This window comes from Bicyclus anynana, chromosome 10 (assembly GCF_947172395.1).
Source record: "Bicyclus anynana chromosome 10, ilBicAnyn1.1, whole genome shotgun sequence".
Classification (NCBI taxonomy): domain Eukaryota; kingdom Metazoa; phylum Arthropoda; class Insecta; order Lepidoptera; family Nymphalidae; genus Bicyclus; species Bicyclus anynana.
In genome coordinates this window covers 11,198,486-11,221,884 of record NC_069092.1, presented here as the reverse complement: position 1 = coordinate 11,221,884, position 23,399 = coordinate 11,198,486, and the positions used below count along the sequence as shown (strand labels likewise).

Genomic DNA, 23,399 nt, shown 5'->3' with positions numbered 1-23,399 from the left:
TATCGATGTTTCATTGTTGTAATCGTTTTCGTCGACTGAAAAAACTCCCTAATCATTCCGGTTTGTGTAGTAAGTAGTTCAATGGCATGAAAAATGGTCAACAACTTCTAATTCACTAAAAGATGACGTGACGTTCGATTTCAGTTTCACCTGATGGTAAGCGATGATGCAATCTAAGATTTTTTTTTTATTGTTTACAAGTTAGCCCTTGACTACAATCTCACCTGATGGTAAGTGATGATGTAGTCTTAGATGGAAGCGGGCTAACTTGTAAGGAGGAGGATGAAAATCCACACCCCTTTCGGTTACGGCATCGTACCGGAACGCTAAATCGCTCGGCGGTACGTCTTTGCCGGTAGGGTGGTAACTAGCCACGGCCGAAGCCTTCCACCAGCCAGACCTGGTCCAATTAAGAAAACCTCAATCAGCCCAGTCAGGAATCCAACCCAGGACCTCCTTCTTGTAAATCCACCGCGCATACCACTGCGCCACGGAGGTCATCAAAAACATAATTATAATAAATAATAAATTTGTAATAAAAACAAGCATATCTAAAAGAAAAATAGATACTATTCTTCTAACGAACGAACAAACAGCAAAACATCGATCCATTAATTTAATATTCTGTGTACAGATTATATTATTCTTGTTAAATATTTTATTATTTATTTTTGTTAAATATTATCGATGACTGAGTTTACCTCGTACCCTTCAAAAAACGACAGACAATTTTGTTGCTGCATTTGGGTGCGATCCATTTCCATTTCTAATTCCTCTATGTTAAATATATAGAGTTTACACAAAAACAATACAAACGACATAAAAAGAACCCAAGCAGACATGAGTCACAAACCATTATGAAAAATAAAGATATTGAGTTTTATGGGTATTAAATGTGCATTTATAAAATTAAATTATAACTTTAATTATTTTATAAATGTCGTATTTTCATATCAAAAGAAGAAAGAAGTTGTAATTAAAACGATGATTTCTTTTATTTTAATGTGAATTTAACCTTTCATTTATTGCAGAATTACCATATACTATGATAATTTTTTTGATTTTGTATTAATAAGTGAAAGAAGATTTGACATTTGACAGTTCACACTTCACAGCACAGAACACTACTTTATTTGCTGTCTATGACTAATACTCCTACTTATATATCTATAAGGTGGATTGATGAGGATATTCAAAAATGAACCAAATTTGTTTCTCTGAAATATCAAAGTTTGGTTTTATTTAGGTAAATATAATAATTTAGGTTCACTATTACAACAATCATGGCATATAACTCACCTGAAATATCAAAGAAACGACATTTAAAAGTACACTAATATCCTCAGTAATATTCTTTTTATAAGGTTTTTAACTTTAAAAATGCACAAAACAATGTTATATTCTCCGCCATTACATCACGCGTCACCTCGGTCGACATCCACGGACAATTCATAGACGCGCGAAGCGCGGCAAATTTGAAATGTCATTTCATTACATCTCCCCCCCTTAAGATCGAAAATACTAAATAACAATAACAATGTACCTATATACTATATTGATGTCTGTTTTCTTCTACTTCATCTTCTTCAGCTTCTGTTGTGACAGGTTGTAATTTGGTTATGTGGAATAAAGTTGATTCTGGTTTTCTGTTGCCATTGTCAATCCTATAAATGGACTTCGATATTTTCTCTACTATTTTGAAAGGGCCTATTTTTAATTCGTCCAATTTCTTTCTATTTAGTCTGTTTCCATTTTCTACATATACACTGTCTCCTATATCTAACTCTTGCATTTTTCTATTTTTATCAAATATTTTCTTGTTGTACTTATGGGATTTGATTGTATTCTCTAATGCTAATCTTTTATCAGCAATCCACTTCTCTTCTTTTTCTATTGTTTTAATTTCGTTTGGTAGAATACTGACATTTGTACCATCCAGTAAATATTTTGGTGCAAAACCTGTAACAGAGTGTTCTGTCTCATTATATTTCTGTATACATTCTCTTGCTACTGTTGTCCATGTTCTCTTATTATTTTTCTCATTTATTTTACATCTTATTTTATTTACTATGGTTTGATTTAGTCTTTCATTCAAACCGTTTGAGAATGGTGTATTCACAGCTGTAAAAATTAGTTTAATATTATTCTCTTGCAAATATTGTTTAAATTCTTTTGAATTGATGCCCGGATATTGATCTGTCAGAATTATTCCAATCTCATCTGTCTCTAGTACTTTCTTTGTTAGTTTTATAAAGTCACTCGCATTCTGTGTTTTTGAGGTCACAATAAATGCATATCTTGTGTAGTGGTCTACTAAAAGGTGTAGGTATTTCTTTGTTGACCTAGATCCCCCAAAGCCACCGATGGTATCCATTGACATTATCTCAAATGGTTTTGTTGCTGGTCCCAATTGTGACATTAATCCAAATTTTCCTTGACATCTTGATTTATTTTTTATGCATATTTCACATGTTTTACAAATGTTTATGATGTTTTTTGTAAGGTTTTTAGCTGTATATATTGGACTTATTTTTTTCTGCAATTGTCTGATCCCAATATGGCATAAATCTTCATGCACCTTTTTTATAAGTTTTTTACTAAATTCTTCTGAGAGGATAATCTTTTCATGTTTCTTTATTTTTTTGTAATAAATTTCATTTTTGTGTATTAGATTTTGTTTTTTTTCTTTTATTGTTTCATTTTTCTCTTGGTCTTCAACAATATCATTTATTTGTATTAAATTAACTATTTTCAATAGGTCCTCTTTGTTCTCTTCTGATTCTAATACAGGGTTTCGGCTCAGACAGTCTGCTTCTACATTTTCTTTACCAGGTATATATTTTACTGTAAAGTCGTATTGAGATAGGTAATATGTAAGGTCACCCAGTTCTTCATCTGTCCTGCATTTAATATTCATGTTCTCTAGAGGTTTATGGTCTGAGTAAATAGTGAACTGTTTTCCAATGAGCCAGTGTTGCCAATATTTAACAGCTTCTTTCATAGCAAAACATTCCAGATATATAGCCTTTTTTCGTTTTTGTGATTCATTCAGTTTTTTTGAGAAATATGCCACTGGTTTGTCTTTACCGTCTAGTTGTGTCTGTTTTAATATAGCCCCAACACCCTCTAAAGACGCATCTGTAAAGATTTTTATTGGTAAGTCTTTGTCAAATATTTCCAGCACAGGTTGAGAACATAAATATTTTTTTATTTTATTAAATGATTCTTCGCACTTCTCTGACCAAATGAACTTTTCGTTTTTTCTCAATAGGTTATGTAATGGGTCTAAGATAATTGCGCTTCTTGGTATGTATTCATGGTAGAAGTTGATTTTTCCCAAAAATTGTCTGATATTCTTTTGCGTCTTAGGAGTTGGAAAATGTTTTATTGAAATCAAATTGTCTTTTAATGGTCTTACTGAATTATTCTGAATTATATGACCGAGATACTTCACCGAGTCTGATGCAAAGGTACATTTCTTAAACTTCAATCGAAAGCCTTCTTTTATTATTGCCTCTAATACATTTCTTATGTGTCTTATATGTTCTTCAAAGGTGGACGAGTATATCAAAATATCATCAATATAGTTTACAGAGTATCCTGTGAGATTGTGCTTTCTTAGAATATTGCTTAAAATTCTCTGAAAAATTGCTGGCGATGTTTTCAAGCCAAAAGGGAGGCAAGTCCACTGGAAATGCCCATCTTGTGTGACAAATCCTGTTTTACTTCTATCTTCCACCCGTAGCGGTATTGCCCAGAATGCTGAGTTTATATCCAGTGTAGTAAAAAACTTACAATTTCTAGTTTTAATAATCAAATCATCTATTAACGGGAAAGGTTGAGCTTGTGGTATAATAATTTTGTTTAATTCTCTGAAATCTACACATAAGCGGGATTTTCTATTTTCACCTCTTTTAAATGCCAATGTCACTGGAGCAGCGAAAGGACTGTAAGATTCTTCTATTAAATTATTCTTTAATAACATGGATATTTGCTCTTCAATTTCTAATTTATCTTCTATTGTACATCTGTATGGTCTTTTGCTACAATATGTATTTACTAGTAAGTCTATGTGAGCTTCGTAATCTTTAACTGATCCTACATCATACTTGTCCTTAGCAAAAATTGTTTTGTACTCCTTTATAATTTTCTCTATTTCATTCTTTTTTTTCTCATCTAAATGGTCTATTGTACTTACAAATTCCTCTGTTTCTATGTGTTCATTGAAATTTATTGTAAATATTTTTCTATTATTTTCTTCATTTATGTTAGTTTTAGACGTCCTGTCCTGTATATTTGTTGTTTTTTGTTCTATTTGCAAGTCTTCATTTTGGGTTAATTTGAATTTTTTTATAATATCCAATCCTATTATAAAATCATCAAAATCTTCATTTTCCACTATATATATATCCATCTCTTCTTCTAAATCAAATATTTTTATTTTTATTGTAATCAAGCCATCCGTCTTCTTTACACCATTAACCGTTTTCATATATGCTACATTCACATTGTCTTTTTTTTTTTTTAATTTAATCAGTCTTGAATTTATTAAAGAGATCTGTGAGCCTGAATCATAAATTCCACTCACTTCTAGTTTATTTTCTAATAAAAGCTTGATTCTGATTAATGGTGTACTTACTCGTTTTTTTTTTCAGTATTTATATCTACTTCAATAATTGAGTTATTATTCACATTTCTGGCTTTAAAGCCCTTTTCAGATTCATTTTTCTTTTCAGATTTATTTTTCTTGAACCAACATGACTCCTCCGGATGATATCTGATTCCTTTGTCCAAAGATTCACAAGTCTTACATGGCTTCTTCTCATTAGTTTTATTTTTATAACGGAGTGTACTACTCTTTATTATAGTTGAGTTTTTCTTGTACATCATACCTTCATGTTTCCTTATCTCGTTGAACAAATCAGTTGTGTCATTAAGATCGTCCCTGTTTAACTTATTTAAGATAAACCCAGGTAAACCTGTCGCAATAAGATCTATCATTGTTTTGGAGTCTATTGATTTGTTTATATCTAGTATAAGCCGTTCTTTTCTTATAGCATAATCAATTAACAGTCCCTCTTTATACCTGAATGCGAGAGCATTCATAACTATGTCCCATCCTTGGTTTTTAAAAGTTTCTAGAAATTTGTTTTTCCATTCATTCCATTCAGAATTTATTGTTAGTTTTATGACCATCGAGCTATACCAATCTAAACAAGATGTTTCTAAAAATAACCTTAATATGTCTATTTTGGTTTCATCTTTTGTTATATTAAATCGCTCACACTCTTTTTCAAAGTTCTCTATCCATTGCATTGCATTAGGATTCTTGCTTGTGAATTTTTCAAGAACAAATTTCTCTGAAACATTTTTTAGGTTATGTTGATTTTCTTTCTTCGTTGTAGTTTCTATTAATTTTTCCAAGATATGTTGCAAATTATCATCTTTATCTTTTGGTTGTTTTGAGCTCATTTCTTCTAAATATATGTCTAAAAATTGCATATTACCTTCGTCATCAACGTATGTTTTCTTTTGATCTTCATCCAACTTTATCCATATTTTTCTACTTTGATGCCTTTTCTTTATACTATTTTTTATTTTTGAGAAGGTATTCATCTTGACAATATATGTATGATGAGTCACCGGCTTCAGCTCATCAGGTAAAACATAACATTTTCCTTCTTCTGTAGATATTGAGGTTATGGCTAATACATTAGATTTGCCATCATTTGAGGCTATCATCGTAAACTCAAATTGCAGCCGGTCCATCTCCTTTTAGTTAACAATAAATGTCGTTTTATAAGGTGGATTGATGAGGATATTCAAAAATGAACCAAATTTGTTTCTCTGAAATATCAAAGTTTGGTTTTATTTAGGTAAATATAATAATTTAGGTTCACTATTACAACAATCATGGCATATAACTCACCTGAAATATCAAAGAAACGACATTTAAAAGTACACTAATATCCTCAGTAATATTCTTTTTATAAGGTTTTTAACTTTAAAAATGCACAAAACAATGTTATATTCTCCGCCATTACATCACGCGTCACCTCGGTCGACATCCACGGACAATTCATAGACGCGCGAAGCGCGGCAAATTTGAAATGTCATTTCATTACATATCAGTATTCGTTAATGGTTCGTTAACTAAATCCAGTCTGTCGTGCGTATTTTCTTCCCTTGTAATTTTTGTTATTTCGTTTTGTTCTCGTTTCGTTGTTATTGTTAATTATAGTTTATTTGTTGTTTGTTTACTGTTTTTACCCGACTGCAAGAAGGGTTATGTTTTTCGCGCGTATCTTGTATGTATGTATGTAATATTCTTTATTACCTCATATCTTCCAAACCGTTGAACGGATTTACGTAATTCAGATAACGTTAGATTTGTTTTAATAACCCAAGTGTTCTTAGATAGGTGAAATTAGAAAAAAAAAACCAACAAGACGACTGTGAGACGCTATAGAATCGGGGTGAAGTTTTTTTTTTTGTGAATATTGCAACATGCGAATCAAATTCAAGGGATTTTTGTGAGAATTTCAAAATAGTATATCATGGCCATGTTAAAAAAACTACAATTAGGAAAACGTTTTTTATTAATTCTAATATTAATTAAGTCTATACATAATACGCGAGGCGGACGACTATAAGGTGCGAGGTTTATGAAGTGTAGTTATAAAACACCTAAAATAGACTAAAAGAAATATATTGATTATAAAAATCGGACAAGTGCGAGTCGGATTCGGCCACCGAGGGTTGCGTAGATTTTTTGAATATTTACTTAATTTCGGTTGGACTTAGGTATACATTATCGTACTTTGTAACAAACGTAACCAATAAATCCGAAATTCACCATCTATCGTAACTAAAAAGTGTGAAATAAATTAATTAATTAAACAAATATAAAAACCCGGCATAAATGATATAAAAATTGATCAAACTAAAGTCGGGACCTAATAAAAAATGTAGACGAAATTCTATTCAATATAATAGGTCCCGACTGTTTTCTAATTGTTTTCTACACTTCTGGACTGAGCTTTTTTTTTCTTTTCAGTTTTTTTATCATTTATGCAGTCGGGTTTTTTATCAGTTTAATTAATTAATTTTATTTAGTTTAGTACGAAAATTAGTGAACCGGAGCCTGGTACTAGCCGGAGCAGTTATTCCGCGTTGCTATTGTTTCCGTCACCAAAAAAGAAACGTACGAATCAATCACCCTTATCGTCCTCCGAGAAAACCGTTTTGATTAATGTGTTTAAATATGTCGAGGAAACCTTATGCTTGCTTCTACATAATAAAGAAACAAAACTATAAGAGTTCTTTATTGCCTACGGAACCCTTAATATAAGTGAAGCATTATCTGTTTGATAAATAACAGGATATATTATATAGGAATATAAAATTAAAAAAATATTTGTGTACCACAGGAAGTTTTATTTCATGATAATATTCGTAAATAATGATAAAATGTTGAGCAAACCTGAGTCAGCTGTTTTTGTTTGTTTACATAGTTTAAAATACCTACTCAATCTGACTATAACAATTTCGAGATGAATACTGAAGGATAACAATTTTTCGCGAGCTAAGTTACAGGCAATGGTATGTTTTATGTGTATGGAAAAACACTTCCAATTAACATTATTTGTCGAAATGCTGTAAACCGACCTCCCCACCTCATAATTCATGTAATTTTCAGTTTGGAACATATTAATATTAATTATTAATTACATTAATAATTGTGTTGACCATGCCTGGATGTTTCTTGAAAGCCAAGATCAAGCACAAATTGTATCACACATATTTAATTCAATAAATAGGTTACATTTGCTGAGCAGTGACCTATAATTTCTACTAGCGGACCAGATCTATAATAACTCCATAATTAGGTCATAATATAGACTTCCAACACAATTTAAACCAATTTGGGCTGTCAGATTCAGAGAAATCTCAAAAACAAACATTACAAAATTTTATTTTGAAACCATTTGAGCTCAAAAACGTTGAAACACAATATAGGTACACAAAATAAGCAGGGAAGGTCAACTGTTTTACTTTAATAAGATAGATAAGATTTATTTTTAATAAGATAAGCATGGAGAAATGGTACAGGCCATTTTAGGACTTTACTTGAGAATAGATTGCGAAAAGTTTGTGATGTCATGAATAATATCATCATAAATGTAAACTGACTAACAGATTTTAGGGCGTTTTATCCTTTTTCAGCTATGTTTAAGCATTGGGCATAGTAGGATTTTTCAACATTTTCAACTTTGTTATTTATTTATATTTAAGTAAATCAAACAATCATGCATACTTTAAATTCGAATTGTGCCCAGACATGTTGCCAAGTATACTTTCCTACATACAGAACATTCAAAAAGGAGGTCACACTGGTCATGGCAATTTATTTACTAACACATACTTTCATTTGAAATGTAGCATTTACTAATTAATATTGTAAGTTCTGTTAATATCTTTTTTTTTTTCTTTTATTCTTAATATAAATGCAAAAGTAAGTCAGACTGTCTGTCATGCCTTCATAGCAAAACTTCTGGATTATGATGAATGGGACCTTGGAGCAGAACATAGTCCCTGAGATAAAAATAGAAAAGGGTGAAATAGGAGTCAAAAGTTTGTCAAAACCTTAATTGTTAAAGTTATAGTTATAAAAAATTATGCATAAAATATTAGGTAAGTAAATGTGATGAATTGTTTAAAATACTACCCCTTTAGTGTTAAAAGGGGTTAAAAAAACTTTAGTTATGTTCATGGTAATAAGTACATTGGCTATCATGGCAAATATAAAATGTAAGTGGGATAACAAGGGGATGAAATCTTTCAGTATTATTTTTCACAGTTGCAGATGTCCACTAGTTTTTCTAATAAAGCTATTTATGTTATAATTTCATTCAATAATAAATAAAATCTGCTTTCTTGCTAGATATACTTAACAATCTTATTCTGCTTCCTTGTATGACAAAAGTTATTATGTCAGGGTTTGCCAAAACTAAATTAGGTCATTCTAAAAGTAGGTCATTCAAACACAACATGTACACACCTCAAAGCCTACTAAAAGGTTTAGGTAGTTACATAATAATTATATTACAAGATTAACATATTGTCTAAGTAATATTTATCATATTATTTACTTACTATGTATACAAACCTATAAAGTTATAATCAACTTTTTGAAATATCTAATTTATTAGTATTGCTGTATGATTCATCACAAAATTGTTAAGGATGAAATAATGCTATTATTTATTTTAGTTATGAATTGGAATGCGCCAAATTTCTCGAGAAACATGATATCATTTGCTACGCAGAAGATCAATAGGCTACGCCAAAAACTCGTTTTCTGAGATAAAGTTTACACTTCCTCGTAACCTTAACCTTGTACTAGTTGCGAAAAATTTATTTTACAGTTTAATCTAAGAAAATTAAGAAAACTGGCGGAACTGAGATTAATAAACCTGTAATGTAATATCTGTTCAAACGCCACCGAAAAAATGTGGACTGTTACAATTTAGAACTAAACCCGATATTTATAGTGTACTGTAATTCTATGCAGGCGACAGACTTATAATTTCTTTTCAAATTGACTAAAACACAGGTGACACGTTATGTAAACTCCAAAAATAAACGAATGTTACTTACATCAATGACCTGGGTATGCTGGAAAACATTTTAAAAATTTTTCGTCGACCAAATCACGAGCCAACAGGTAAACAATTCACTGCTTAAAACTTATTTTTTAAAACGTTTTAACGTACTCCATGTGTATTGAACCACTTACGACTTTACGTGAATTTTCCAGCCTGAATTTATTTGACTGGCTTTGAAGCAGTCGCAGAGTCGCAACTCGCAGATTCTTCCAATCACAGACATAAAACTAATTGTCAATTGTCATAGTATAGTCTGTGCTTGAAAAGCTGGCATCCCGATTTTGGATGTTCCTGCGTTTGCTAATAAATTAATTCCGATATAGTTAAAAAACTGACAGTTTTATCATTTATGTGATGTTTAAATCAATAAATGGAGCTGTATTTTAATCGATATCTATTTAACTCGATTTATTAAAATCTAAACGTCCCTCGATAGTATGGCAAGAAGAGTCTATGGTCTATGGTATAATATTTTGATTAATCTACGGCTGTTTGATATTTGACAGTGACATTGACGTTTGTAATGACAAATGTGACAGCAGAAATAAACAAGAGATCGAGTTCGATTCGAGTTTCGAGTTAATATTTACATTACTTGTTTAGTTTAACCCGTTTGGTACAAATATCTTTTTTCATACACACAGTCAGTTTATTGAATTAAATGCCATGATTCGTGCAGATGATCCTCAATTTCGAATAACGCCGTTCCAACAAATGGCATCGGCATGTTCCGGTGCTCTGATAACCTCTTTATTTAGTAAGTTTCCCAACATTCTACTAATATTTAAATAAGGTAATTTGGTGTCGGTAAAGTGATTAATAAGACATGCACCTGTTTACACAATACCGTTCCGTTTGGTTAATAATGATAAAACAATCTGGGTATAATACTCAAATTGTGTATACCTAATAATAATCATTAATAGTTTTATAATATTATGCTATGTCTAGTAACTTGTTGACTTTTGTACTCTCGTTGTTTTATTGATATCTAAAGTTATCTATCTTCTTTCCATATAAATACATAAACATAAACCTATGTGTAATTAATTACTTGCTTGATTGTCCATCTATGTTTTCATAATAACTTCCTCCTAAAATTCATACTTTTAAGTAAATGAGTATTATTTTAGGTATGGTTTTAAAAGCTTGGTTCTCCATTACATAGCTAAACTGATGAGAGTCCTCAACTAGTACTGGACTAGTTTTAAAAATTCTTTCACCGATATAAAGAGCAAATCAACCACAACATAGGCTATATTTTAAGCTTGTATTCCCATGGAAATAAAAACGCTCATCATCATTTCACCTGCATAGCATCAGGAACTCTCTTTACCCATTTCCAAAAAGTTGAGAGTTGAATGGTCCAATATTCATCAACTACTGACAAAGTATTGTTAACATGCTTTAGGTGTATATTAAAATTCTGTTAAATTTAATGATTTTAAACTTATTTCGTGGTTGTTCATTATGAATGATATTTAAACGGGTACATACCACGATAAAACGACGAGATTTTTATTGTCGAAATATCGACAATAAAAATCTCGTTGTTTTATCGTGGTATGTACCCGTTTAAATATCATTCATATCTGTTAAATTTTCTAAATGTCATATAAATTTGAAATTGCATGCTAGAAGAAACTGGCCAGACATCCTTATTATAATAATTCAGTTTTAGTCAATGCATGCTTCCAATGACCTTTTTCATAGTTTTGTTTTAGGTTTTATAAAGTTTTTCACCCTGGTACCACTATTGTATAATATCAATTTTAGTATTTTTTAGAAATACAATAACTGTTTCCCAGAACGGTTAGTAAAATTATATTTTTATTTTTACAGTGACACCTTTAGATGTAGTGAAGATACGATTGCAAGCACAACAAAAGGCATTGATGTCAAATAAATGTTATTTGTATTGCAATGGCTTAATGGAACACCTGTGTCCTTGCGGAGAATCAGCATGGATACCCAGAAGAGTACATTTTCATGGAACAATGGTCAAGTTTTTTAAGACTTATTTTCTTATTAACTCATAATGTTATAATGTTTATCTTATTTCAAATAATTTTTTTTTTGATTTACATAATGTATTCAATACTTATTCTACTAACATTCTAAATGCGAAAGTTTGTTTGTTAGTCTTAGACACAAAAGCTACTGAATGGATTTAGCTCAAATTAGGAATGAATATGAAACTGAAATAATTAAGTCTCTTTACAATAGTGTTGGAGGAATGGAGATAGATTATTCTTTCATACTTTTCAGTTACAAGTATAAACACTTTCAGAAATTAAATATCTTGTGTCTCAAATGGTGAAGAAAAACATGAGGAAACCTGCAAACATTTGTACTATAACATAGTCATTGTAACTTACAGGATGCATTCTACAAAATAGCAAAGTCGGAAGGAGTGCCAGCACTATGGTCCGGACTAAGTCCCACCCTCGTCTTAGCCCTACCATGCACTGTTATATACTTTGTATCATACGAACAACTTAGGTACAGAATGAAAACTGCTTACAATAATATGACTGGTAACTGTGAGTATACTAATAAGATTTATTAACATTTATGGATGGGTGTGTGCTTGTGATAATTATAATAAATTAATAGCACACCCTTACTTGATTGGCTGTTATTTTTTTTTTGTTTATATGTGTACCTACTTATTTGTTTTGTTCACTGACCTCTTATAATAAAAGGATGTACAATGGTAGAAAATTACAAAAGACTTAAGAGCTTTTTTTACAAATTACATGAATGATATTATAATATTGAGAGGTTTGCTTAATTGGTCCAGATGTGGCTAGTGGGAGGCTTTGGCCGTGGCTAGTTACCACCCTACCAACGAAGTCGTACCACCAAGGGATTTATTGTTCCAGTACAAAGTCGTGTAGAAGCTGAAAGGAGTGTGGATTTCATCCTACTCCTTATAAGTTAGCCCTCTTCCATCTTAGATTGTATCATCACTTACCATCAATAGCAAGCTAACCTGTAGAAAATTAAAAAAAAAAAAATAAAAAACAAAAGATATTTTTTTTTGCTTACAGTATTTCTTATAAATATTTATAGCTAAGAGTTTCTTTAGTCCAGTACGCACCTTATTAATACTGGTTATTGTTTGTGTTTTCTGTTTGTTTTCCTCTGATGTATGACAATAGATTAACAGTTATGTCATTGTTAGGAGGCTGACCTTGTATGCAAGGTTATTTTTATATGTTAAATACTTGCTCAAAGCATATTATTAAGAGATGCTATAAGATATAATAATAGTACCAAGACAGATACTTTGTGTCTTCAAAATAAATAAAATGATAATTATTTCTGCAACTGCCAATAGTCATTTAAAGCATTTCTAATATTTCAGTGGGCCAACCAATGTGGATCCCTATGTCTGCTGGAGCCACGGCCAGAACAATAGCTGTGACCATTGTCAGTCCTTTAGAGTTAATTAGAACAAAGATGCAATCTAAGAAGTTAACATACTCAGGTATAAGTGACATTATATTTTAAATCAGTCAGAGTCATTTTGGATTTTTTTGTCTTAAAAGTCTCATAACATCTTGTGAAGTTCTTGAAGGTCAAAGATCACAAAACTTGGTTTTTTTTTTATGTTAACACCATTGGAACTGTAGAAACTGAGGTAGTTGCAAAAAACTGATTTTTGTGACCTTCCTCGAGTACCTTATGTGCAGACACGAGAGTTTTTATCCATTAGGCACAAAACACTTTTCATCCAATAAAATTGGGTGATGGTAGTTTCTAATATGGACCTTAGAAAATAAGAAACGACCTTCACCCATGTTTCATGTTTAATGGATGAAGTGTTTTATCAAAATTATTTTTTTAAAAAATATGTTACGGGTAGTTTACATCAAGAATTCCTGGCTATGCAATCATTAATGATAGTTTATAATGGTAAGTAATAATTTGGTCAGGAAATTTTTAGGCAACCTACTTGCAATATATATTTAAGCATACTTACTAAATCTCATCACACTTCACATCACAGTATCACACTAATATTATAAAGGCGAAAGTTTGTGTGTAAGTGTGTAAGTATGTTTGTTCCTCCTGTACGCTGCGGCTATTGAAGCGATTTGGCTGAAATTTGGAATGGAAATAGATTTTACTTTGGATTAACACATAGGGTACTTTTCATCCCGGAAATATCCATGGTTCCCGCGGGATTTGTAAAAAACTGAATTCCACGCGGACGAAATCGCGGGCGTCCGCTTGTTTGATATTAATCTCATTTCATCCATTAAACATATGGGTGAAGGGCGTTTCTAATACAGATTATTACTATTAAAAAGAAATATAGTATTGATGTTTTTTTTACAGAAATCAATTTTGCGCTACGTCAAGTTTTAAAATATGAGGGATACAAAGGCTTATTCAGAGGATTAGGATCAACTTTACTAAGAGACGTACCATTCTCAGGTAATAAATACATTACCGTATTGTTTAAGATTAAAGTTTAAGGAGTACCTCTACCTACCCTCATATTCATCTTATTAGTTCGCCGGCGTAGTTTCATGTTCCCGTAGAAATAAGGGGACAATATATACCCTATACTATAGGGTCTATAGGACTCTAGAATAGTGTAGCTTCCAAACAGTGAAATAATTTTTCAAATTGGTTCAGTAGTTTTGGAGCCTATTCAATGCAAACAAACAAACAGTCAATTTAGACTCACATTTTAGTGGACTGGTGGATATAAGCTACAAACAGATCTAACTTACAAAGAAACCCAATCTATACTTATAATAAATCTGTAAAGAGTTCAATTCTGTAAATGAAATACATTTTCAAAATAACTATCAGGGGGTGATTAGTGATCGATACTGATGCCAAAAATGCAATCAGTAAAATTTTTGTCTGTCTGTATGTTAGTTATAGAAATAAAAACTACTCTAACAAAACTTGGTACAATTTATTCTTCATACTCTAGGGCAGGTTATAGTAAACTTTTCATCACACTATGATAGGAGAAATGTATTTTTTTGTAACAAATTCCGGGATAGGGTAGAAGTAGGATATTGACCGGGAGCTCTAGTTTATTTAGGTATATTTATTTGTGTTATATAATAATATATTTAATTTGCAGGAATATATTGGACTACATTTGAAGCGACAAAAAAGCATTTCAATAAACCAGATTCTGAGAAGAATTCCTTTATATTTAATTTCTTCTGTGGATCAGTTGCAGGCAGCGTAAGTTAGCTATATGTTTAAAGCATCAATATTATTTTCATACGCAATATAATATAATAATAACAACATACGATAAATTATGTATATTTAAATTTTTTTAGATTGCTGCATTCATAACTTTACCTTTTGACGTTGTGAAAACTCATCAACAAATAGAATTAGGTGAAAAGGAAATATACACAGGTTTGTTAAATTTCAATTATTTTTATAGTTAGTTAGTTGAGCCGTGATAGTCCAGTGGATATATTCTCTGCCTCCGATTCCGGAGGGCGTAGGTTTAAATCCGGTCTGGGGCATGTACCTCCAACTTTTCAATTGTGTGACACGGGTATGAACTCGTGCGCGCGGGGCATCGCTACCCCTCCCAGCCCGCGACCATCATGAGTGTTGCGAACTTGCCAAGCTATAATGAACGATCTTTGGTTACGTTTTATTATTTACAGATGGCAAAAGTCACCAGAGGGCGTCGAATATGAAAGAAATAGCTAGAAATATTTATAGAAACAACGGTATTAGAGGACTTTTCACCGGCTTACTGCCGAGGATATTCAAAGTGGCGCCCGCTTGTGCCATCATGATCGCGACGTTTGAGTACGGAAAACAATTCTTCCAGAAATACAATACTCAGAAATATAAGGAAAAGATGCAAAGGTAGTTATACTCTGTTATTCATTTACTGATTAAGATACTTTGATTATTATTGGATAGAGAGCCTGTCGTATCCAGACCTTCGTGATTTTATAAAATCTAATATGAATAAATAGTTTCCTTGTCATAATCTGAATAATAGTGTCCCTAGTCGTCAGTCACTTAGTCTTGTGGTAACCCATCTAAAAAATAGTTCAAAGTGTTGTTTGGTAGTTTGGTCAAACTTTATTTTGTTACGGCTTATGACGAAGCTAAGCCGAATGTGGCTAAAATTCGTCTTGATTTTTCTTGGAAAATTATAAAAAATGAGGATATTTTTTCACTTGGACGGTTTCAATAGCAGGTTTGTACTCTTGAAACTTGCTCTTTTCCAAAGCCACCACTGTCCAAACTCTTTAGTTGATCTATAACTTTCAGCATTTATAACATGACGAATATCTGACCATCACTGTTGATCCATATTATGATCATTAACAATGATTAAATGATTCGCGCGAAAAACCAATCATTCCAAACCAGAATGCTACCCAGATATAGCATCCTTAGATGTTGCGTCAAACATGAAAATATTTTTTTCTAGAACAGAAAATTAATCAATTATTCTTTGTACTGCTTGAAGCCACAATAAGTTCATGGTAAAGAAGATGGACCCCTGTCTAGAATTCGTGGTGGAACTTTTTGCTTATTTGGAGTAGATTTTGTAATGCTTTTTTTAATTTCAAAAACAAAGTAGGTATTTGTTACATCATAATTTTTTTTATTAACAGTTATTTTTATTTCAGCCATGGTATTAATATTGAAATAATCAAAACTGATGATTGACAAAAAACGTTATATGATTATTTAGGTACAATTTATTTTCTGTTATATTTTCTTTGTATAAAAATCTATTGTAAATATGTATTAATTTAGTGTTAATTTTTTGTACTATGAATATTAGTGTTAGATGATACACTATGTAGATTTTTATTATTTGTAAAAAATAACTTATTATAATTTTGTGTTACGAGTAAATTTGTGCCATTTGAAGTAGCACATGTCTGCTAGAGTAAGCCTCAACATGGGGGTCATGGAATTAAAAAAATAATATTTAGAATATAAACTCCAGTAGATAAAAATGTACTATATGTTTGTAATGAGATCTCATCTCATGTATTTTAGCACAGAGAACTAATGTGTAAAAACAAACAGAACTAATGTCTAATCTATCAGTACAGAAATCTGTTTAGAAATCATAATCAACTGGTTATACACACACACAACATTAATTCATCATCAGCTCATATTCATATACACAGCACACACACACAGCAGTGAGAGTATGTCCAGCAGGCCAATTTACTATTTTGGAATTTATTATCTACCTATTAAAATAAACATCAAATTAATTGACAAAATATTACTTGCCTACTGTGTAATATTGGTAAGCACCGGATGACATTTTTACATAGAATCTTAATTTCAGATCTAATATTATGTTGATTATGTGTCAAAGATAGTGAATTGGTTGGCAGTAAGGCCTTCCAAAAGTAACTCACTCATGATCAATCAATACATTATCCATTGTGAATGTGATCTATATATTTATATCTATATCTATTTTTACCTTTATTAAAAATCATTATTATTATTATTATATGCTAAATATTAAATTAGGTATACATGTTGAAGAGCCTATGAATGTAATGAATCTATTGATGAGAAGATTTCAATTGAATGGACATATTTTTGTAACTTAATCATGACTGAACAATTAAACTGATTTGGATAAAATTTAGCACAGAAAAATCTAGTCTGAAATAATACATAGCCTTCTTCTTAGTCTGATATTCCCACAAGAATTCCTTACACAAATAATGCAGCAAACAAGATTTTGTAGCATTGCTAAATTCAGGCATAAAGCTTATACTTATATTTTATTTTTCTTTTAAAATTTTATTTTTGCAACATGTCATTTAATACTGTCTTAATTAACCATTACACATCTATAACTCGATCGAGAAAATAAAATAAGACTGCTACAGTGTTCAACTTATCAAGTAACACAGTCCAATTGTTACAGGCATCAAGACATACTAATTGTGAGCAAGGCATCAAGCAATAATGAGTACACTTCCTTTTAATTAGAATAGAAGAATATAATATTTTTGTTTGACATGATATTTGTGGATTTGTTTATACAAATGTGAAAATATATTTATTTAAAGTATGCACATGCACTAGTAAAACAATTTGGATAATAAATATCCAAATTTTTTTATATGTAGTCATTTACTAATAGATTTTATTTATGTAATTGTAGTGTAAAGTTTATGAGAATCTGGTGCAGCTTTACTGGGAACTTAAACTAGATTCACAAGGCAACAAGAAGATATATGAGTCAATACAAGTGATAATTTTAGCCAATGATGTTAAATACTGTTAGATGTGTTACTAGGTCTCGAAAAATGTGTACACTCAGTTTTGTACTGTATTATTCCAATCACTTTTTGCAGTGATTTTGCAGGGACGTAACAGATTTATAGTATACAATTATCATTGATTTTAGCAGTATTAACATCTTGAACAGTTCAATGAACAACATAATTATTATATACTTACCACTTATTTTTTATTTTGGACGTATTGTGTAATAAAAATGTGCTGACAATGCAATGTGAATCTAGCCTTAGGTTTTAATTCCACTAATAAACTTATTTTCTGTATGAATTAAATTATTCTGAAATTGTTCTACAAAATTCAGAGAGCGAAAACATGAATTGTACTAAAACCTGCACTTGCATTACTAATTAGTAATTAGGATAATACCATTAAAGTTTTAATTAGAAAATAACAAATCTGAATGGAAATAATTAGTGATTTATTTATGGCTGTCTGTATATAATATAATAAGGTTTTTGTAAATATGAATTGGTTTATTTGAATATTAGTTACCTAACTATGTATGTAATAAACATGTTATATGGAGTTATCTTGTAAATTATGATTTCATTAACCTTTAGAAATACGTAAGTAACTATTTCCCAACCCTTAACCTCGTCATAGCAATATCAAAAGGTGTGGATATACTTAAAGTGTGTGCAAGGCTTGAACTATCAGATTTTTTTTAAATAGGGATGTGGACAGCCTTCAGCCAGTTCTCATGGTGAGATTGACCATAATATAGTTAATCTCAACATGAGATGATGCATATATACGCAGGAGATACTATAGTAGACAAGTGTGTGTGCAAGCACAAATCCAATGGGACGGCAAACAAACACGGCCGGTGAGAAATGAGGTACAGGATTGACGGCTTAACGTGCTCTCAGAGGCACGGGAGTGTACTAACACCGTCAACTTCCCAATGATTATTTTGCTGCTATTAGGATTTTCTCGTAAGAAAATTACCAATAACCAATTTTTTTATTTGTTGGCCTGACCTGGTATTCGAACTCTGGGCCTCATTGTCCGTAGCTGAACTAGCTAACCACGGGACCAATGAGGCAGTTTCAGTTTTAAATAAAGATCAGTAATAACACATAAAAATAACATAAGGACACATTTTTTTAAAGGCGATTCGATAAAAGTGACAACAGCTATAAAAAGTAAACACAACATTATGTTAAAGGTAAAAAATTTATTACTAGACTTATACTATTTTTACATTAGTGTACAATTGGCCCCAATGGTTCAGCCCTAATATTACCCAGGTCTAATCTACTGTCTATTGATTCGTCGATTTGTCCCACTATTGCTATATTGTCTCCTCTTATTATATGAAGTCCTAAAACCACCTGAGCCACTCCTGTTGACGACGAAAACACTCGTTCGTGGGATTCATCTAAAATAATGTTAATCGTTTGGTCAAATCCCTTCAAGGTACCGATAAAATTTCTTCCATCTGAAGTTATTACTGACACTGTTTGATTTATATAGTTCTCTAGTCCGGATGCCATTGTGTTAAATATGTTTTAATTAATGTACGATGTAATTATTTCACTTTTTTTAATATGTTTCTACGATTTTTTAGCTTCCGCGCGACAAATGCCATGGGGATTTTTTTATGAACTGGATTTGCGGCTCTAGGTTCTAGTCCCTGTTTTGATTATTAGTTATCTAGCCCTTTTGAGCTAATACCATAGAGCATAGATGTTACAAATCCTTTATAACCTCAGATCAATTACCATAGGACCTGCCGTCGTTCCCCTCTGTCAAAAGTACATGATCACGATCTAACGTGTTTTTAAAACTGTTTTTATAGAATCGATGTATCATTGATTTAATCATTTCCATCGTGTAAAGATCACCCTAACCAGAAATAAGATTAAATTATATTTATCAATAGTTTCAAAGGAAAAAACTTGTACAAAAATATAATTGCATATCCGTGGAATACATACTTTATACCACAGACCATTTGTAAAATGTCAATTTTCGATACTATTCTTAGACCAATAAAAAGTAAGGACCTGCCTCGTAAACCGTTACCTCTCTGTCAAAGATCAAGAATCCATGATCTAACGCGTTTATAAAAACTGTTGCAATAGAATCGATGTTTCATTGTTGTATTCGTTTTCGTCGTGTAAAAAGCTCCCTAAAAATGCCGGTTTGTAACTAATTTATCTTTGACTATTTAGAATATGGACCTGTTTCGCACCCAAATTCACCAACAAAAAAGTCTGTCGTTTTTTGAGGGGAATGAGGTAAACTCACACATCGAAAACATTAAATATATTCTGTGTCCATACCTTAGATACATAATATATAGGTGTCAAAGGTCCATACACTACACACAACAATATATTTGACTCTCGATACACACACGCGTAATTTTTACACAGACTAACCAATACATCGTGTAGACTATCCACAGAATATACACATAGAATGTTCGATTACTTGATCGATTTTTTGGTGTGCCGTCAAAAAAATCGATTCTTAAGAAATTGTTTTTATTACAAATTTGATAAAATTATGGTTTAAATACCTACAAACGTAACGTTACTCCATCTTTTACTATCATTGATTTTTGATCTTTGCCAGATGGCTAACGCCCAGCGAGGCAGGTCCTGTTATTAATGGTCGAAGTAATTTATAAAATATATATTAATATATTAATAAATATATGTATAAAATATACATTCACTTCGCTAAAAGGCTGAACTTGAAAGTTGAAGGTGCAGGCTACTCCTATTTATTCTAAGGTTAAGGTTACTCCATGGATAAGGTTATCCCATAGATAAAAGGTTACTCCAAATTAGCTTTCACACGCGTTCGAATTCAAATCCTGTCGTGAAACGCGGCAAAACTGTCATTGATAGACATAATTATGATTAAACTCTTTGATTTTGACGACCTCTCTGGCCACGCAAATGGGCAGTACTGTGATTTTCACAGAGAAGTCCTGGGTTCGATTTCCAGCAAATTAGTTTAGAATTTAATATTTTCTAAACTGGTCTGGTAGGCATCGGTGGCTAGTTATCACCCTACCGGCAAAGAAAACTGAAAAGCTATACCTATCGCCAGCTGCAGCGCCTAGCTCACCCGGTATTATGCCGCTTAGATTTAAGGGTATGGGTAGAATAACCTTGTACCTAGCTCGTCCCAAATAATCCCGCGTCCCATGAACTCAACATTGTGCGTGCCAACTTAAATTAGAAAAATAAATATTTTTCTTCTCTGATATTTAATTTTGCCATAATAGGGTTGTAGACAAAGATTTTATACTATTAGATATGTTACGTGCCTCCGAATTTAGCTACTCCACTGAGCGCACATATGCAAAATTTTGTGATTATTTACACTATAGGTATACTTATGTATATAGCTTTTTCACTTCCTGAACATACAACTCTATATTTACGTATTATTTGTTTATCTTTCGTTGTGTACAATGCGAGTAAATAATATTAAGACAATTAGTTATTTTTGTTTGCCTCAGTTTCTACGTGCTAGTGTCATATCTAATAGTATAAAATCTTTGCGCCGGAAGAGCATTCCACATCTTGGCAGTTCTAATTAGAAACGTTGATGAAAAAACGTTTCGTGCGGGTTGACTGGACGTCGACAACAAAGGGATTTTTCAGGACGTCCCGCTGTTCTGTGGTAGAATGGGGCTAAAAAACTAGATTCAGTGGCCTATATCAAAACTTGTTGCGGGGGCCCCAAATGAAGGGTAAAGAATTCTCAAAAAAAATGCTCGCTTAAATAAATATCACAGTGACTCAATGCACACTTAATCCGGGAACTGTTTTTTTTTTATACTTTTACACGCAAGGGTCCATATTGTAGTCCCGTATCATTGATACGGCTGGTACGGCGTTAGCTACGCCCCCTAGATAAAGTTACAGTGAAGTACTAGCGGGCGCCCGCGACTTCATCCGCGTGGAAATCAAAACTTTCAAGCCCTATTTCACCACTTTAGACTTTGAATTTTAAAAAATTTCAAGTCCCGTTATATTTTGTATTTTTTTTTTCATGATTTATGAACAAATTACAAATTTGTTGTAAAAAAACTAACTCTAAAAATTTTAATAAAAAAAATTCAACCGACTTCCAACTCAAAAACTAACTTTAACTAAAAAGCAAAAAATAACATCTTACCTATGTGCTACCTTCTGATCAGTTTGAAGCCGGTGCCAAGCCAGTGATGTTTTAATTAAATACGTTTAAACTACAAAATTTCTGTGGTTATTCCAGAAACAGCTTTGATTAAAACACGATACTGACTTGGCACCGCCTTCAAACTGATCAGAAGGTAGCACATAGGTAAGATGTTATTTTTTGCTTTTTAGTTAAAGTTAGTTTTTGAGTTGGAAGTCGGTTGAATTTTTTTTATTAAAATTTTTATTTTTTTATTTTTAGTGTTAGCATTCAAACTGCGTGTGTACAGTCACAACCTATCTAAGTGGAAAGTTCTTATCAATACAAAATGATCAAGTCCAAACACAAGGTAGCTACTGTGAGCCGTCGAGGAGTTCTCTTCACTGTGCTTCGTCATCATCACCAGACCCTTAATACAGTCGCAATCCATCTAGGTGGAAAGTTCTCATCAATACAAATTTATCAAGTCCAAATACAAGGTAGCTACTGTGAACCGTAGAGGAGTTCTCTTCACTGTCCCTCGTCTTCATCATCAGACCCTTAATACAGTCACAATCCATCTAGGTGGAAAGTTCTCATCAATACAAATTTATCAAGTCCAAACACAAGGTAGCTACTGTGAACCGTCGAGGAGTTCTCTTCACTGTCCCTCGTCTTCATCACCAGACCCTTAATACAGTCACAACCTATATAGGTGGAAAGTACTCATCAATACAAATTAATCAAGCCCAAACAAAAGGTGATTGCTGTAAATCCTTGACGAGTTCCATCGTCTGTGTTTCGGCTCCATCATCAGACCAACTCCAAACCTTCATAAAGTTGTAGTGGTTTAAAATACCTTATGGAAACACTAATAAACGTACTAGCCCGTTCTACAACTTTCGAAAGTTCCCCTCAATTTCTCCAGGATGCCATCATCAGATCCTGACATGAAAAAAATGGGACCACCCTGGAAGTAAACCCTACAAAACAAAAAAAGAATTTTTAAAATCGGTCCATAATTGACGGAATTATCGCTGGACATACATAAAAAAAAAAAAAAAAAAAAACATACATACAGCCGAACGTAGAACCTCCTCCTTTTTGGAAGTCTGTTAAAAATAAGGACTTTCCATACAAACTTTCAATCCCTATTTCACCCCCTTCTTATTTTATTTTCGCAATAAAAAGTATCCTTTAACCTTCTCCGTATTATGGTCTTAAACCGTGCCAAGTTTCATTTAAATTCATTCAGTAGTTTCAGCGTGATGCCCGAATAACAAAAAAACACAGACCGAC

General features: G+C 32.0%; 3 protein-coding genes across 4 annotated transcripts in view; 1 reads left to right on the top strand and 2 right to left on the bottom strand.

The window, feature by feature from the left end:
* The window catches only part of LOC112051601 (NADP-dependent malic enzyme), a 43,847-nt gene extending 33,973 nt beyond the window's left edge, over nt 1-9,874 (bottom strand). The window contains exon 1 of the mRNA XM_024090316.2: nt 9,661-9,874. Coding sequence (XP_023946084.1) covers nt 9,661-9,689 — 29 coding nt within the window. The 5' untranslated portion in view covers nt 9,690-9,874. The remainder of the gene's footprint in view (nt 1-9,660) is intronic.
* Nucleotides 9,875-10,184: 310 nt separating this feature from the next.
* On the top strand, nt 10,185-18,507 carry LOC112051605 (probable mitochondrial glutathione transporter SLC25A40). 2 transcript variants are annotated; one of them, XM_052883788.1, is made up of 9 exons: nt 10,185-10,425; nt 11,511-11,668; nt 12,049-12,211; nt 13,039-13,161; nt 14,016-14,114; nt 14,782-14,888; nt 14,990-15,071; nt 15,332-15,539; nt 16,319-17,592. In XM_052883788.1, the coding sequence occupies exons 1-9, from the start codon at nt 10,335-10,337 to the stop codon at nt 16,356-16,358; spliced, it is 1,071 nt and encodes a 356-aa protein (XP_052739748.1). In that variant the 5' UTR covers nt 10,185-10,334; the 3' UTR covers nt 16,359-17,592. The 2 variants fall into 2 exon arrangements, with proteins under 2 accessions (XP_052739748.1, XP_023946088.2); XM_024090320.2 differs by lacking the exon at nt 16,319-17,592 and adding an exon at nt 17,599-18,507 and having other exon boundaries at nt 10,186-10,425.
* Nucleotides 18,508-19,135: 628 nt separating this feature from the next.
* LOC112051602 (U6 snRNA-associated Sm-like protein LSm8) lies at nt 19,136-19,610 on the bottom strand. The gene has a single exon (XM_024090317.2). It carries the CDS (start codon nt 19,472-19,474, stop codon nt 19,184-19,186), a length of 291 nt encoding a protein of 96 aa, XP_023946085.1. The 5' UTR covers nt 19,475-19,610; the 3' UTR covers nt 19,136-19,183.
* Between the last annotated feature and the right edge of the window lie 3,789 nt (nt 19,611-23,399).